The sequence below is a fragment of the Myotis brandtii genome, unplaced genomic scaffold, assembly GCF_000412655.1.
Source record: "Myotis brandtii unplaced genomic scaffold, ASM41265v1 scaffold931, whole genome shotgun sequence".
Lineage (NCBI taxonomy): Eukaryota > Metazoa > Chordata > Mammalia > Chiroptera > Vespertilionidae > Myotis > Myotis brandtii.
The window spans coordinates 861,042-877,604 of record NW_005371843.1 but is presented as its reverse complement, the minus strand read 5'-3'; the positions used below and the strand labels follow the sequence as shown (position 1 = coordinate 877,604).

At 41.2% G+C, this 16,563-nt stretch overlaps 1 protein-coding gene across 5 annotated transcripts in view; it reads left to right on the top strand.

Annotated features, from left to right (window-relative positions):
• The window catches only part of SAMD12 (sterile alpha motif domain containing 12), a 347,492-nt gene that overhangs the window by 141,132 nt on the left and 189,797 nt on the right, over positions 1–16,563 (top strand). For all 5 annotated transcript variants that reach the window (XM_014533047.1, XM_005885853.2, XM_014533045.1 and 2 more), the window contains exon 3: positions 3,057–3,186. In XM_014533047.1, coding sequence (XP_014388533.1) covers positions 3,057–3,186 — 130 coding nt within the window. The remainder of the gene's footprint in view (positions 1–3,056; positions 3,187–16,563) is intronic.

The window sequence follows — 16,563 nt, the reverse complement described above, 5'->3', positions numbered from 1 at the left end:
GCCTCCAGTTGCATGGGCTTGTCTTGGTGTGAGGGTGCTCTGTTTCCTAGGAAATGAGAAGGTTAAAGAATGACCCTCCAGGACGTTTGGTATATTGATGTGTAAGTAGCTTTATCCTCTTGCCTTTCCCTTCCTAATTTACAGCCTTCTGGGTCTGGTTTTAGGAGTTTTCAAGAGATGTGATTAGCTTGACTTGCAGGAAACTTGCAAGGGGTTGCAGGGTAATGATGTGTCAGCTATGAACTCGTTCAGCTAATCTGAAGGAAATTTTTAGAGCAGGAAAGAGCCAGATTCAAAGGTGCTGACTTGTGAAATGTGGTAAGTGCATTCCTAGCTAAAGGAGCCAAAAGTCTAGTGTCCTAATCATGCAAAGGAAAGGAGGCGATGACCAGCAAACAGGGAAAAATTGAGCAACAACAAAACATTTACTCATTTGTATCATCCATGCCAGAGGTCCTCCTCTGTCATCAAAATAAGGAAAGCAGAGGGCAGATGTCTGGCAGCAACTGACTCAGGGATGGAGGGTTGAAGGAAGAGGCCACGTTTGACTAGGAGCCACATGAGCACAACACAGGTCGGTGGAGGGCAGCAAGGGCTAGACTTGAAATTCACTGCTGAATAGTCAGTAGGTCTGTGAGCCCAGACACAGTGAGAACAGTTTCATGTCATTAATTCATTCACTTATTCATTGTGGCTGTATGAGCATGTATTAAATGCAGGGCACTCCGGAGAGCTGGTGTAACAGTTCTGTCCTCCCTGAGCATATAACTTAGTGTTCCAGTTACTAGAGTTGCAAAATAAATTACCCCAAAATTTAGTGGTGGAAGACAACTGTTTATGATGCTCATGGATTATATGGGTCAGGAATTCACTTAGGGCTCAGCAGGGACAGCTTGTCTCTGCATCATGGTGTCTGGGGGCCTCAGCCGGAAGATTTGAAGGCTGGCGGCTGCTATCATCTTGAGTTTGTTTGCACCTTTGTCTGAGGAATGGTGTTGGTGGTTGCTGTCAGCTGTGACCTTAGCTGGGTGATGGGCCCAAACTCCTACACATAGTCTCTTCATGTGGTCTGGGCTTCCTCACAATATGGTGGCTGGGTTCCAAAGAAGAGTGCTGGAGAGGGTGAGTCAGGCAGAGACTGTCTGTTTTAATCACCTAGCTTCAGAAACACAGATAGCATGAATTCTGCTGTACTGGATTAGTCAGGATGGTCACAGACCCTGGAGAAATTCAAAGGGAGAGAACATCAACCCCAAATATCAGTGGAGGAAAGCCAATCATGATAAATGAAAAGCAGATAGGTATATATGTATATAAGTGTGTGTGTATATGTGTTCATATATAAAATCTATCACATTTAATAAGAGTGGAAGAAATATTACCAAAGCTCAAAATAAAAAGTGATGCATTTTTGTGATTGCTTTATAAATAATGGCACAAAGAATCATACAACTGAAAATATACTGATGAAAGCTAACACCTGAGCACTGTTTTCTAAATTTGAATCACATCCACTATTTTTACGGTTATCTTATTATTTCTACTGTTGTGTCCTTACTCTTTTTTTCTTAAAATTGACCTACTCAAGTTTGTTTTAAAAGCAAACTAGACAGTACTACCAAAATAAGATTTCTTTTTTGCCATGATTTATTTGCCATAAAATAAAAGCAACCTTAGATATAATAAAAGTAAAACAGAACAGTTATTAGATGATAAATTGACTGCTGTCGGTTGAAGGAGCTGAGGCTGAAGGGACCCCTCTCTTTGTCAAACACATGCTGGCAGGTGTTAGAAAGGTGTTAAATCACACTCAAACAAAATTGAGGCTCTCCCCTTGACTTACTCCGAAAGATTGAAAGAGAAATGAAAGCAAATGATCCCCAGTGAGAAGGTCAGTGATATTTATGGCCAGGTCTGTGTGCCTCCCCACAGCTTTTAAAGAACTATCAATATTATAATCCTACTTTGTTGGCAAACACTGATCCAAGTGATAAAAATTATAGATAGCTGGCCTGCTGGCGTGGCTCAGTGGTTAAGCATCGACCTATGAACCAGGAGGTCACGGTTTAATTCCCAATCAGGGCACATGCCCCAGTTGTGTGTTTGATCCTTAGTAGGAGGTGTCCAGGAGGCAGCCGATCAATGATTCTCTCTCATCATTAATGTTTCTATCTCTCTCTCCCTCTTCCTTCCTCTCTGAAATCAATAAAAATATTTTTAAAAATATAGATAGTTAAGCATTTATGTAGGTTCAAGCAAGTTCCTGGGATCCATGAGGAGGACCAGTGTCTAGCACAGTTAATTGTTGGTAATTTCCAAATGTATTTGTAACCCGCCATCTGTCAAAGGCTGGGGGTCCTTGTGCCTCTGCTTGGTTTGGTTTTCTAAACACCTCCTTGGACGGTCCAGTGAGCAGTAAAGGGCCTTGGCTAGTTGGCTTCTACAGAAGGTCTAGCTGCTCCCAGTACCTTATTACCTTTCCCCACATGCGGGCAGAATTGACTTCTTGCTCCCTCACTGTGGCATAACTAATGTTCCTAGACTTTATAGAACCGCCTTCAGCCAGAGCTGCCAGAGCGACCTGCACTTTTTAGTATGCAGTATTCCTGCAACATTCATTTTAGACATAATTATTAGCATCTGCCAGGACCAGTGTTGTACTAGGCCCTGGAGATACCAGAGGACAAGCGGTGGACACTTTGGAATACAGAGAAAGGCCACTTGGAGGCAGCTGTTTTCCCCCTAAAGTTTAATTAATTGCTTAGCAACACCATTGCCTTGTTTTCGGAGTATTCATCAGAAAACACCGCTTCTTGGAGACTTTTCCCCGTCGAGATGATAACTTGAGTATAGATGGGCTTCCCTGCCCGGAGCTTTTCTTTCTGGTTTCCGGGGGTGTGGAGAAGGTCTGCTGAGGTTAGGAGGACAAGGGCCAGGTATTTATGTCTGGGGACTCCAGCTGGCAGCCTTTACCGCATTCTAGGACTCCCGATAGTAGTGCCTTTCTAGGCATGGGGCTGGCTTTAACAGACCTGCTTTTCCTTCTTTATTTATAGTCATCTACGGTGAAGCTGTCAAAACCAGTGGCTCTGTGGACTCAGCAGGATGTCTGCAAGTGGTTGAAGAAACATTGTCCGAATCAGTATCAGATCTACAGCGAGTCATTCAAGCAGCATGACATAACTGGTAAAGTATGCGGCATCCAGAATATTTCGCTCCCTCTCCCCTTCGCGATGGCCTTTCCCATACCCTTGCAATGAGACAGCATCTTCGTGCTGAAATTTTCTGGCACGGGTTTCCTTTAAAAGGGGTGGTCGACTCCAGATCCCAGTGAGCCATGCCACTTAACAAGCCTAAAACGTTGTAGAGAACCATGTATTGCAAGTGTCCAATATAAAAATATAGATCCCAGTGAGCCATGCCACTTAACAAGCCTAAAACATTGTTGTAGAGAACCATGGATTGCAAGTGTCCAATATAAAAATACGTGGAAATCAGGGTAAGGGGCTCAGGGATTTTAGAGAAAATAAAAGCAATCCTAGAAAAAAGAAAGGGAAGAAAGCTTTCAAATCAATTTGGTTACAAGATCAATCAGTAAATATTCTAAGTAGGAAAATTTAGAAGTAAATAGAATATTACTAACTCACTACCCCTGAGATGAATACCTTCAAAGCACAAATTAAGACTCTATTTAGATCAAGGGCCTTTGAGAAATATATGTGGTGATCAAGAAGCACTTAGAAGCAGAAAATATGACGGTATAATGAACTGGAAAAGCCCTCAGGATCAAGTCTCTCAGTGGGAGAATGAGGTGGCAAGGGAGAGAGGACGGGCCTACTGCAGGAGCCCATCAGAGTAAGGGGTCTCTTCCAGACCTCACTGGCCCGGCCACCCTGAGAGCCTCTTTCCATGGCAGCCTTCCTCCCTCCCACCCTCTTTACAAACACTGTGATCAAAGATGGCACTGAGGAATATGCTCTGTGCTTCAGGAGGAAACAAACATGAAGAAAGTTCTGATTCTAATACAGTCTTCCTTTTAAAAATTCTATATATATAAAAGGCTAAGTGTCCATCCAACTGGTAGCTATGACCATGGACCTGGCGCCGACAAATCAACACTCGGCTTCCCCCAAGTGGGACACAGGCCCAGAGCAACACCCCACCAAATGTTAGCCAATGTGGCCAAGACCCCATGGCACAAAATGTGGCCCACAGCCCAGCCCAGCCCAGAAATGGTCGCTGTGGGCACTGGGTAACGACGTCACATAGCAATGCCTGGCTTCCTTTCCCTAGCGACTAGCCTCCTTGGAATTTCTTCAGCCCAGGAACCTGACTTGCTTTATAGCCAGGTGCAAACATTTTACAGTTTAACCAAATATTTGTGATGCATTTTCCTGTGCCTCATCTCATTTGATCCTCACAAAAGTCCTGGAGTAGGTAGATAGGAGACTCAGTAGAATCCTATTTTCTTTTCATTAGCAAGACACGAATAGCAATATTAAAATATTCCTTCTAATTAATTTCCTTTCAATGTGCACGAATCTGTGCACCAGGGCACTAGTGTGTGTGTGTGTGTGTGTGTGTGTGTGTAATTGATTTCAGAGATAAAGGGAAGGGGGAGAGAGATGGAAACATCAATGATGAGAGAGAATCATCGATTGGCTGCCTCCTGCATGCCCCCCACTGAGGATCGAGCCTGTAACCTGGGCACGTGCCCTGACCAGGAATCGAACGGTGACCTCCTGGTTCATAGGTCAATGCTCAACCACGGAGCCATGCTGCCCGAGCAGAGTCTTCCTTTTTCCTAAGGAAAAAAGTGATGCTCTAGTGGGAAAGTGGCTTGCTCTGGAGGAGCTCAACACTCTAACTGCCCAGCCTCTTTACAGACTCTTCCTCTCTCCTGAAATCTAACCTTTCTCTGTAGTTTCTATTTACTCCTATTACTTTGGAAAGGGGTGCGTTAAGCAGAAGGTATTTAATTTTGCAGTTCGGTGTTTGCCCTGTAACTTTGCGAACTGGGGCAGATCCTACCTCCCTAGGGCAGGACTTGATGGGTGGTTTCAAAATGTGCTTCTTGGAGCCCTTAGATACACTCAAGGCTGCCCAGGGGATAGGAGTGTGCTGGGGGTAAAGGTGGGCATTCAACCAAAGCAGCTCCCTTGTCTGTTTTATATGTTCGAATTTTTTAGAAAACTAGATTTGCAACAACCCTGCGGTTTAAAAATTGCTAAGCTAGATTATCATGGAGTCCTGGTGACCAAGTGGATAATGTTTAAATATATAAGGAACACACCCAAGTGTAGCTCAAGCTGAGTTAACAGAGCGTAAAATACCTCCCAACTTAAGCATAAAAAAGGTCCTTAATTCACTTCCTCTCTCCCCTCAACCGGAGGTAATGGCCCATTTGGATAACATTCCTGAAATCCTGAGGACAGAGGTGGAACTTTGCTTAGAATTCAGGTGTTAGATTGTATTTCTTAGTTCCCTCCCTTAAGAATATAAGAAAATCCCGTGTCAGGTCAGCTGTTCCGCCCCTAAAAGCGATCAGTCATTTAGGAACCATTTGGCTGATTATGGTAGCCTTCATCAGGTAATGTCCGCTAATGTTTCTTAATGCCTGTGATGGCGAGGGCGAAGCCTTTTTCGTGATCTTATTTGAAAGTAGTGTTATCTTTCATTAAGGGTGAGAATTATGAGATACCCTTGAGGGAAGGGTAAGCATTTATAATGGTTTGAAGAGGATGAGCCTATTGCTCCTCGGAAATGAAGATCTCATGCTTCAAGGCGTGTGGAGCAAATGGTCCCACTTCCCAAGGCTTTCTGCTGAGTGACGTGAGGGAAGGGGAGGAGATATGTATTTCAAGCAGCTGTCCAATTGCTTTCTGTGGCAACCTCCTTGGGCCCTTGGGCAAGATCCTGGCAAGGATTCTGAGCAAGTTCTTTAACCCCACTTCCTCATCCCCAAAATGGAGGTACTAATAGTACCTGCCTCATAGAATCATTGTGAAAATTAAATGCAATAACAGAAGTAAAGCCATTTATTGACACCTTTTTCATGCCGACTTTGAGCTATTATTTAGGTCAAGTTTCATCGGACAGGTCTAAAAACATACTATGACTTCATTCTAAGCTGTTTTCTGGCAAGAAAAGAAAGGGAATTATTTGGGGACTTAGGGATCAGAGGTAATGACTTCAGATTAACATTTGGTCCACTTCTTTTTGACACTCACCTATTCGAGGCCTCAGAAGACCACTCCCCTCTCCTGTTCTCTGGGCCAAGAAAGAATGTAAAATTCCCAAGTGATCACAAGTGCCAAGGGGCCAGGAATTAGCTCTCAGAACTTGGGCCAGCCTGCAGTTACCAGCTCTGTGGTGCTTGAAGCTAAGGGAATCCTAGTGCCCTTTCAGGCTGCAATCAACAAAGCAAAGAGGCTAATAAAATATCAGGACGTGGTGACAGAGCCCACCTCAGCAGCCTGTGCAGACATAGAGTGACTCAGGGACAGGTCAGAGCAGTGGGTGCTGTGACTGAGCTGTGTGATGTTGTGAAGGTTACTGGATGCAGTATGGCTTTCTCCAGCTGTAAAAGGGGGATGAGGATCGTCTCCGCCTGATGTTGCTGGGACAGCGGTTCCCGGTCATCATAAGCATGCAGTGAATATTAGCTACTGCAGTTTTCTGAGGTGCTGTCCTGACTTCTATGAAAATAAACAACACATATAAACAGTGTTGAATCCATCGATCTTTATTCTCATGGAAACTGGGAAATGAGCACCTAAGCAGGGGATGGAAATAATCCGGGCTGGTAACTATGCTGTGCTTGTCTGCAAGGCTGCAAGAAAGATGCTCATATGTATGTCTCTTACGTAGGCTTAGATTCTCCTGAGTAATGCTGTTCCCTTGTCTTCCTTTAAGCCAGGATCTCCAATATCATCCTCATCAAGGAGATGTGGTATATCAATGTGACATACAAATAGTCTCTTAATTTAGAGGCAAATGATACAGTGAATGTAAATAAAAATAATATACTGGGTCAAACCCTTCCACCTTGTCCTCCACCCTCAACCTTGGACACATAATAGCTGTGTAATGTCACACAAATTTCTCATCAGTGAAATGACAATGATATTTATCTCAAAGTGTTACCGAGAAGATTAAATGGGATGATGCATGTGAAGGGCCTAGCTTAGTACATAATAGACATTTATCCATTTAGCAAGTAATTATGAAGCCTCTACCCTGTACCAGGTTTGGGGAATATAGCAATCAATAAGATTGTCAGTGGTCTGTGTAGGTAAAAATAATTGTGCTTCCGTGGTAAACGATGCATCGCCAATAGCAGACTGTTTGGGATGACCTCATTCCGTGTCTACAGAGTTGCTTTACAACTCTGTAAACTGATAGCCATACAAAATAACTCTTGTTGTAGACATGTAAATCCTGTCGCACAGTTTCGGGTGACGTCCCTAGCTACTGTGGGAAAGGTGAGTTTTGCCTTCCGTGCACACATTCATTTTTCACTCTTCTTATTCTATAACTATGTCTGCTGTTTAGATCCTCTTTTGAACTGGTGGTAACATCATTTTCCTCATTAATGACTTAAATAAAATCTCAAACCATGTGCTCACTTATGTATTGACGATAGTCATGATTTTAGCTTTCTTTGGAAATGTAACCTTTCACCTTGGTAGTTTAATTTTTTTAATTTATGTTTTAGCCAGTAATGTCACTATGTCAACATTTTCTGGTTGCCTTTGTTTAAAGGCCATTAAGTCCTAAACAAACTTTGCCCCCAGTTTCTCCAAAGTCTAAGCAAACCCACCAGCGTGCAAAACCTTCTGCAAATTTTCTATTAGAAGTTCTGAGAATTGCATTGTGTCCAGAAGGTTCCTGCTATTTTGTGGCAGATGTGTTTAATCAGAAGAGAAGCTGCTAGTGTTAACTCCCTGCAGAAGAGCTCTTAAAAAGGCATAAGATGGTTAGAACACCTGAGAGGCATTAGGGGAGATAGATTTAAATCATCAGATTAGGCTTGAAGGAGAGAAATTTGTCTATTTTCCTGTGCTTGCGAGATTTCTCTCCCCTGCTTTCGGAGGCCAGGCTTAGCATGCTGATGAGGAAGCTCACTGGGTACAGGTGTAAGCTCCCAGACAGCTTTTCAGATTCTCTTTTATGCACAGTTAAGAATCTTTTCATCTCTGAGGCGTTCAGCCCCTGACTGTGCCTGGTATTCTCCAGTGGTGGTTGCTCAAGTCAACTCACCTCCTTCAGCCTCACATCCTCCATCTGCAAAGGGTTCTTTCCCCTGCCAACGTTCAAGATGTATGTTCATGGGCAAAGCACTCCGACCTCCCCAAAACACAAAGCATTTTTAAAGCTATTTTGAATGTGTAAAAGGTTTGCATGTTGGCCTCTTTGTGAGCAGCAACAGGAATCCTTTCGATATCTACGTGCATACAAGAATAAACAGTTATCATGCGGGTATCCCCTGCAAATAGTCAATATTGATCTGTCCTATTTCTCCATGGTCTCCTACCAAAGAGATGAGTACTTCTAGTCCTTTTTGTGCTTCAAGCACTGCCCGTTTGTACCTCTTTCCCTCTTCAAAATGCTCTGCTGAGATGTAGCCCCTGGGATGTGGCAGTTCTGCTTATGCTGTTGAATAAAGGGGAAGCCTTTTTCTCCTTTTCAGGCCTTCAGACTGCGGCTCTGTGTATTTGCTAACATCGTTCCCATCAGTGGGGACTTCTCCGAGCTGTTCCACCCCTTTATCCTTGTGCTGTTTTGTCTTTTATTGCGGTTAGAGTTCCCCATGGAGACCAGTGGGGTGTGTCGTTAACAGGTGTCAAAAGAAGCAGAATAATTACTTTCTGTGATGCACCTGTGAGAATACTACTTACAGAATCCAGGTTAGCCAAATAGAGTGCGGGTATATTTACCACTGTGCCTCATCTGCACATTTTCTTACCTTTATTGGTTTTCCCCTCTGGATATTACGTTCTATTTTTCTATATATTTGTATTTTTGTTACATTTCTATTTTGTCTGAACTGCTCTACATTTTTTTTATTGAACCTCAAGCAGCATAGGAAAGTTTCTGACATCACCAGGGCCTACATTTCCAATAATAGAATTCTCCAGGAACAGAAATTATTCTTTGTTTTTAGCCCCTGCATCTCTAGTGGGCATCTTTCTTCTGTTGTGCTGAGAAATTATAAATTATCTGGTGAAATATCCCTACAATTTTTAATCTCTATTTCATCTATGTCCTTCTTCCTCTTGCTTCAGAAAATATGGCCTTGTTCCCTTCTCCAGGCATACCTGGAGATATTACAGTTTTGGTTCCAGACCATCACAATAAAGAATATCGCAATAAACCAAATTATACAAATAAATAAAAGAATAATTAATAATAGTACAGGAATAAACTCGGTGTTTTGCTTACTCACAACTATAGACCTACTTTTGCCCACCCCTATATTCTATTAACTATGTATGATTTCAGGCGGGTACTGGAAATATCAGGGGAAACACTGTAAAGTATATGTTATCTAACCTCTATGCTGTCCTCCTGAAACTAATACGAAATGATATTGAATGTAAACTGTAATTGAAAAATAAAATTTAAAAAGAAAGAAAATAGATGAAAAGGGGAGCACTTTCAAACTCATTTTATGAGACCAAAATAACATGATACCAAAACCTGACAAAGATATTACAAAAATGTTATGGTATAGACCAGCCATGGGCAAACTACGGCCCGCGGGCTGGATCCGGCCCATTTGAAATGAATAAAACTAAAAAAAAAAAGACCGTACCCTTTTATGTAATGATGTTTACTTTGAATTTATATTAGTTCACACAAACACTCCATCCATGCTTTTGTTCTGGCCCTCCGGTCCAGTTTAAGAACCCATTGTGACCCTCGAGTCAAAAAGTTTGCCCACCCCTGGTATAGACCAAGATCTCTCATGAACATAAACCTAAAAACCTTCACAAAATACAAACAAATTGAATTTAGCAGTAGACCAAAAGATTACATCATAGTCATGTGTACATAGGAATGCAAGGTTGACTCAGTTTGTGAAAATCTATGTGATTCATCACATCAAAAGAATAAATGAAGAAAGTCATATGTTCATCTCACTAGATACAGAAGGCTCCTGGTTCCAGCTCTGATATATTAACAGCTTGGATGTCATCACTCAGATCTTTACTATAAGAAAGGCTGGGCAAACTGAAATTTAATGATTTTCTTTTGGACCCATCAGAGAATTGATGCCACAAGGCCAGTCGTCACCCTGACATCTGGAGAATAGGGCCCGTGCAGGAATAGAGCCCTGAAGACTGGCTTAGCTGGAACAGAAATCAACCCAGTATTAATGGACAAAAGATTTGGACACCTTACAAAGATTTAAAAATGGCCCATAAACACATGAAAGTGTGCTCAGCAATATTCATTGGTCAGGAAAATGCAAATTAAACCATAGTGAGGTACCGCTTTTCACCAACTAGAATGACTAAAATTCAAATGCCTGGCAATACCAAGTGTTGCTAACAATGTGAGCAACTGGATCTCTTGTATATTGTTATTGTATGATATGGTGCCACCTGATTTAAAACTGCCCATTTCTTGTACAGTTAATCACACACTTATTAAATGTTCCTGGAATTCTGCTCTGGAGTATTTACCCAACAGCATTGGAATCATATGTTTATAAAAATTACAGTGCACTAATATCCAAAGGAGCTTTACTCAAATTAGATTAAGTTCAGAACAATAGTTAGGTCCATCAGAAGTAGAATGGATAAACCAATTATGCTACATTCATACCAAAAACACTACTCAACAATAGGAAGGAACCAAACTACTGATGCATTACAACAACATGAATATCACATTGTGCTGAGTGAAAGAAAAAACAAAAGACTACATAGTGTGTAATTCCAATCATATAAAATTCTAAAATAGTCCAAATTAATCTACAGTGCAGATCAGCCCAGTGGTGGCTTGGAGTGGGGGGTAGAAGGGAGATCGACGGTGCAGAGGAGCAAGAGAATGTTCTGTCCTGAAGAAAATGCTTTCGATCTCTGTCAAAAGGCATCTGCTATTCAAATGTGTGAAATGTATTGCATATAAACTATAACTCAATCAAGTCATTTTTAATAACAGGTGCTTTCCAAATTTTCTGAAATGGCATGCTGTTTTTTAAGAGGAAATCGTGAAAATGTCATTCTACATCTTCCTTACTGGCTATTGGATCATTTATATTAAAGATTATGATAGACAGATGTGGTTTTATATTCATCTATTATCTATAGATATGAATTTATCTAGATATAAAGCACTTGAGTTTGAAAATCCACTTTATGCAGTTTTCACTGGAAGAATAACCTGAAGACACCAGAACATTTGTATGAAGAAAAGTCATTTTACCTGTCCTTGGAAGATTACCCCTGACAAAAGGGAACAATGTTCTTGTCTCAGTGAGATTCCACTTGTCTGAACCTACACCAGCTCATCCAAGACTTAGAATTCATAGATGAGTCTAATTTCAGAAAACATTTTGAAATGGCATAGAGTTGCCACTTCAGACTTTTATGCATGTATACTGTTTAAAGTTAAAAACTACCCTCACCATCATTTTATAAACCAAAGGAATATTAAAATTAAAAAATCTCATGATTTAAAAATGGAGTAAGTTTTACTTTCAGAAAAAAAAATACATTATTTTTATTTCTTCCATTTTTATCACAGGGCAGTGCTGCTTTGCAAGCTAGCATAAGGAAACTGTTGCTCAAAGGCAGCGGTTCTCAACCTGTGGGTCAAGACCCCTTTGGGGATTGAATGACCCTTTCACAGGGGTCGCCTAAGACCATCGGAAAACACATATATAATTACATATTGTTTTTGTGATTAATCACTATGCTTTAATTATGTTCAATTTGTAACAATGAAATTGGGGGTCCCCACAACATGAGGAACTGGATTAAAGGGTCGCGGCATTAGGAAGGTTGAGAACCACTGCTCTAAGGGGACATGTATTGATATTCTAAATGCAACATTTATTTATTATTACAGACAATATTTGACAGGATAAGAGTGATAGTTGTCACCAAATGAACTGTTTCATAGATCAGAGAACTAAAACAGAAGGAATACCTTTTTTATTTTTATTTTTTTTTTACCTACAAAATCAACTCCCATACACTTCCATACAGTCCTCTCTATCACCTATTCACTGCCCACTGTAGCATTATTATAATCAAGGCAGGTGGGGGTTTCCTACGGTCACATGATTCAATTTTCTCTTGGGTAATAGTCCCCTCCCCTCACCACTTTTATGGTTTTTGTAAACTAAGACTGAAGGGCAGGTTTTGCCTCGGTCCCATGACCAAGAAAAGGAGAGCTGGGGCCGGCTCCTAGCTTCCTGAACCCTTATTTAGCGACACACCTGTCACTCACCAGACACCCTACTACTGCCTTTCCCCAGCCAGCCCCAGATAGCAAACCCAAGCCAGAGACTTCTGAGACCTGAGAAATACCAGTGCCAGCCAGAAGGAATACCTATTCCTGCTTTAGAAGACCCCTGATATCACGAACAGTGCTCATTTTTTCTTGGAGGCTTTCTATGGGCAAGAGGCTATGCTGAGAACTATGTGTGCATCATGAGAGGTGCTGGGGTCCAGCCCCAGCGGGTCCAGGGGTTCCCAAAGGTGTGGACGGAGTCGGCGAGGGTGAATGACACAGAGGCAGTGTTCAGGTGATCATCATAGCCAGGTTCTTCTTTTTTTTATTGTCATCTAACATCTGTATTTATACTATTTGGTCCCAATCCTATCCATTCTAAACAAAAGGCCAGGGGGCTTCCCATCTCCATTCAAAGGTTACTCTATTGTTCCACTAAGCTACAAGGAAGTAACTGAAGGAGGTCACTCCAAGCAAAGATCAAAGCGACCAACCACCCCTCTGACACTCAGTTAAAGGGTTTACTGATAAAAATCCTCACCTGGGGAAACAACCTTTCTTCTCCTAGCCAGGTTCCTTCCCCTATTGTCCTCTTACATCTGCATTTATCCTATTTGATCTTAATCCCATCCATTCCATTCCAAAGGCTAGGGCGTTTCTCATCTCCATTTCAAGGTCCCTTGAAACATCCCTGCAGAGACTGCCTCAAGCAGCCAGGGTGGATGGGCTTCCAGCAGAGAGGACACCTAGTTGTTCCATGCTAGCCTATCAGTAGCTCTGATAATCTCGCCAGCTGTCACAGATGAGGGAGCCAGGTTGAGTTCAGTTGGGTGACTTAAGGAAAGTCCAGCAGCTGAGCACTCAACATCAGCTTGTTGAGAGGAGTTAAAACTTGGAAAGTACTTAGAATAGTGCCTAGCACATTGTAGGGCTCAACAGATGTAACCTGCCATCGTCATTATCCGTCTATATTTAATGAATTGTAAGCATTTAATAAGTGCCACTGTGGGCCATGCACTGGGCTGATTATAGTGAGATAGAAAAGCAGGACACTGTTGGTCCCTTGATACCAGACTGGAAGGGACCTCAATCTGCCTCCTGTGATCACATGACTAAACAGAAGCCTAGAGCTAAATGAGTTGTGCAAGAGCATACAACTTCTCAGATTACCCGAAAATATTAAAAACTAGGTCACTAGCTGTGGGAGATCAGGAGACCATTCTTAGGAGAAGGCCAGCAGCATACCTTACTTACAAGTACCCAGAACAGGGGCCTGAAATGGGCAAGACACTCTTTAGTGAACCTGTTTCCCACTCCAAACTCCAGGAACAGAATGAAAGTTTTATAGCCACAAAATTTAATCTCTTACTTCCTTATTTTCTACCAGATCCCACGGCTCCTTCTTTTTCCTCCTCTTTTTCTACCTCTGTAGTCCCCTTCAAGAATGTCACAGGATTCTAAATCAAATATGACCGAAAGTCTAACTTCCTTTGCTGCTTACTCTGAACCCTGGGCATTTTATCCCATCAGAGAAATTAAGATGATTAAGAACAATCTCTTTTGATAAGTCCTCCTTTGCGTTTTAGCATCTGTATCCATTTGATGTCTTTTTTTTTTTTTAACTGATGACTTTGTTAATTACTATGTCTGTTTCATTTTGTGTGTTTCGGAAAAGCACTGAAGTCAGATTTGGAGCTCCCCTCCCCTTGGTTTTGCTCCCATTTCCTGTTTGAAAATTAATACACTGTGTACTCTCTTCCTGTCAAATCAGGTGCCTCATCCCTACGGAGCCCCAGGTTGCACAGGCAGAACAGCTATCACTACATTCTTCTGGGGGACTGGAAATTATGCCCTTTTAGAGGCAGTCTGCTAAAATTGTCTTCCTTCAGATGGCATCATTTATGGTGATGAGTGTGATGCCAGCGTTCATAATGGAGCAAACTGAAGCCCACACTCCTGGGATTAATTATATTTAAGATCTCGTGGCCTTGTATTGAATGAAATGCGACTGTCCTCAGGAGTTCTTGGCCAGTGACATTTTAGGCCATTGTGTTTGGACTCGCATGTTCCTCATTCAGACTCATTAAATGTTTTCAGTTCCCACATTAACTTTAGGGTGATATCGCCAAGCATTTAATTGCTCTTGCCAAGCTTCCTATCTTGGATAGTGAGGAAAGATTAGAGAAAGCATGGCCTGTAAAAACGGGGATGGAGTCCTCTCCACTGATTATTCACTGTGTGTGACCTTGGCCAAGTCTAACCTCAACGAACCTCTGTTTCTCTTTCTCCAAAATATAACTATGTGCAACTTACAAAGTTGGTATTAGTTATTATTGATCTGTACTTTATGGACATCATTAAAAAGTTTTTAAGAAGCAAAGAATAGTATAGAAATCACTTTGCAAATGGTAAAGAATTATTTAAATCCATACATGTGTCAATATCTATACATAAGTGTGTATACGTATGCATATGTGTATATTTAGTTTTTGTTTTCATTGTTTAAGAGTATCCCAGTTCTCTAATTGGGGCCCTAAAACCAATCAGCAGTTTCAATTTTCCCAGCCCACCAAAATTTTGCTTTGCCCAATGCATTTTTTAGTAATAGTAACTATTGTAAATAAATATCAATTTATCTTCCAAATATATACTTACCAGCAAATATTCTAAAGATATGTCTCTAATAACTTAGAGTCTAAAGAATTCGGAAGATTTTATTCTTGTCCTTAAAGAAATTATCATGTTGGGGAAAGTCGTACATTTAAAAAATATTTATTGAGTGTTTATGTGCCAGGCACTCTTGTAAGTATTTTGCATGAATTATTTAATTTTATCTTCACAATAACACCATTATGATCATTCCCAATTTACAAATGTGGAAAATTAGACTCAGAAAATTTAGGTTATCTTGTCATGTGTCATACAAGCCAAAAAATGGCAAAGTCAGGGTTATTACCCAGGACTGTCTGAATCCAAAACTCATGTTTTCGCCTCTATACCATGAAAGATAGCATCTTATAAGTTTGAGTGAGACAGAAAGTAAACATGAGGGTAAGTACCAGGTATTTGAAAAGTAACTAATACCTATGAGTCTGGTTGATTGGGAAGTCTGCTTGGAGGATGCTGAATTTACCCTGTAAAATTTTAGAAGAGAAAGCCCCTAAAATATCAAGTTGTGTTCATATATTTTGTGTGGCCTTCGGATAATTCGAAAAGGATCTATAATAGCTTTTGCGCCATGGACCTCACCACTCCCTATTGCCTCAGACCTTGCCCGTTTTCCTGCTTGTGTTTCCTGTCTGAGTCTGAAAGCACTTGGGTTTCTGAATCTTGAGGAGGGAACAGGGATGGAGGTAGAGACAGATCAGAAGAATGGGTTGAGAGCTACAGCAGAGAAGGCTTTAAGTGTCAGGCTAAGGAAATTAGACTTTCCTCTCTTGAGTGTCAGTCAGCACTCGTTAATGATATTTAATGAGTGACATGACAAGTTCAAAGCACTCTTGGGGGGAAAAATCAAATAAATGTGCAGATGAGAGACATCACCTATGTCTGAGTTGTTGGCCCAGGTGGGTCCTGAAGCTATAAGATAATTTTTTAAAATATATCTTTTATTGAATTTATTTTTACTAAGGTAACATTGGTTTGTAACATTATATAAGTGTCAGGTGTCCAACATTATAAATTAATGTCGCTATGTACTACATCATACTCACTATCAAAAGTCCACATTCCATCTGTCACCATACAGTTGAACCCTTTACCCATTTTACTGTCCATCTTCCCCCTCTGGTAACCACCAATCTGTTATCTACCTCTGTGTTTTGTTTTGTTTGTTCATTTGTTTTGTTTTCAGAATTCCAAAGATAATTCTTTTACCTATCTCTAGCTTGTTCCCTTTCCCCAGTCTCCAAAGGTGGTTTCATACCTAGCTCCACAAGGCTCTCACCCCTTTCCCCTTTCGTTATTCTGAGAGTAGAGATTAATAGTAATGAATTTCCTTAACATCCTCCCTGCAGTATTATTTGCATCTTTACCCCTCCTTACCTGCTTCCTTTATGTCTCTGAGGAAAAGATCTCTCTCCCAAGGACATTACT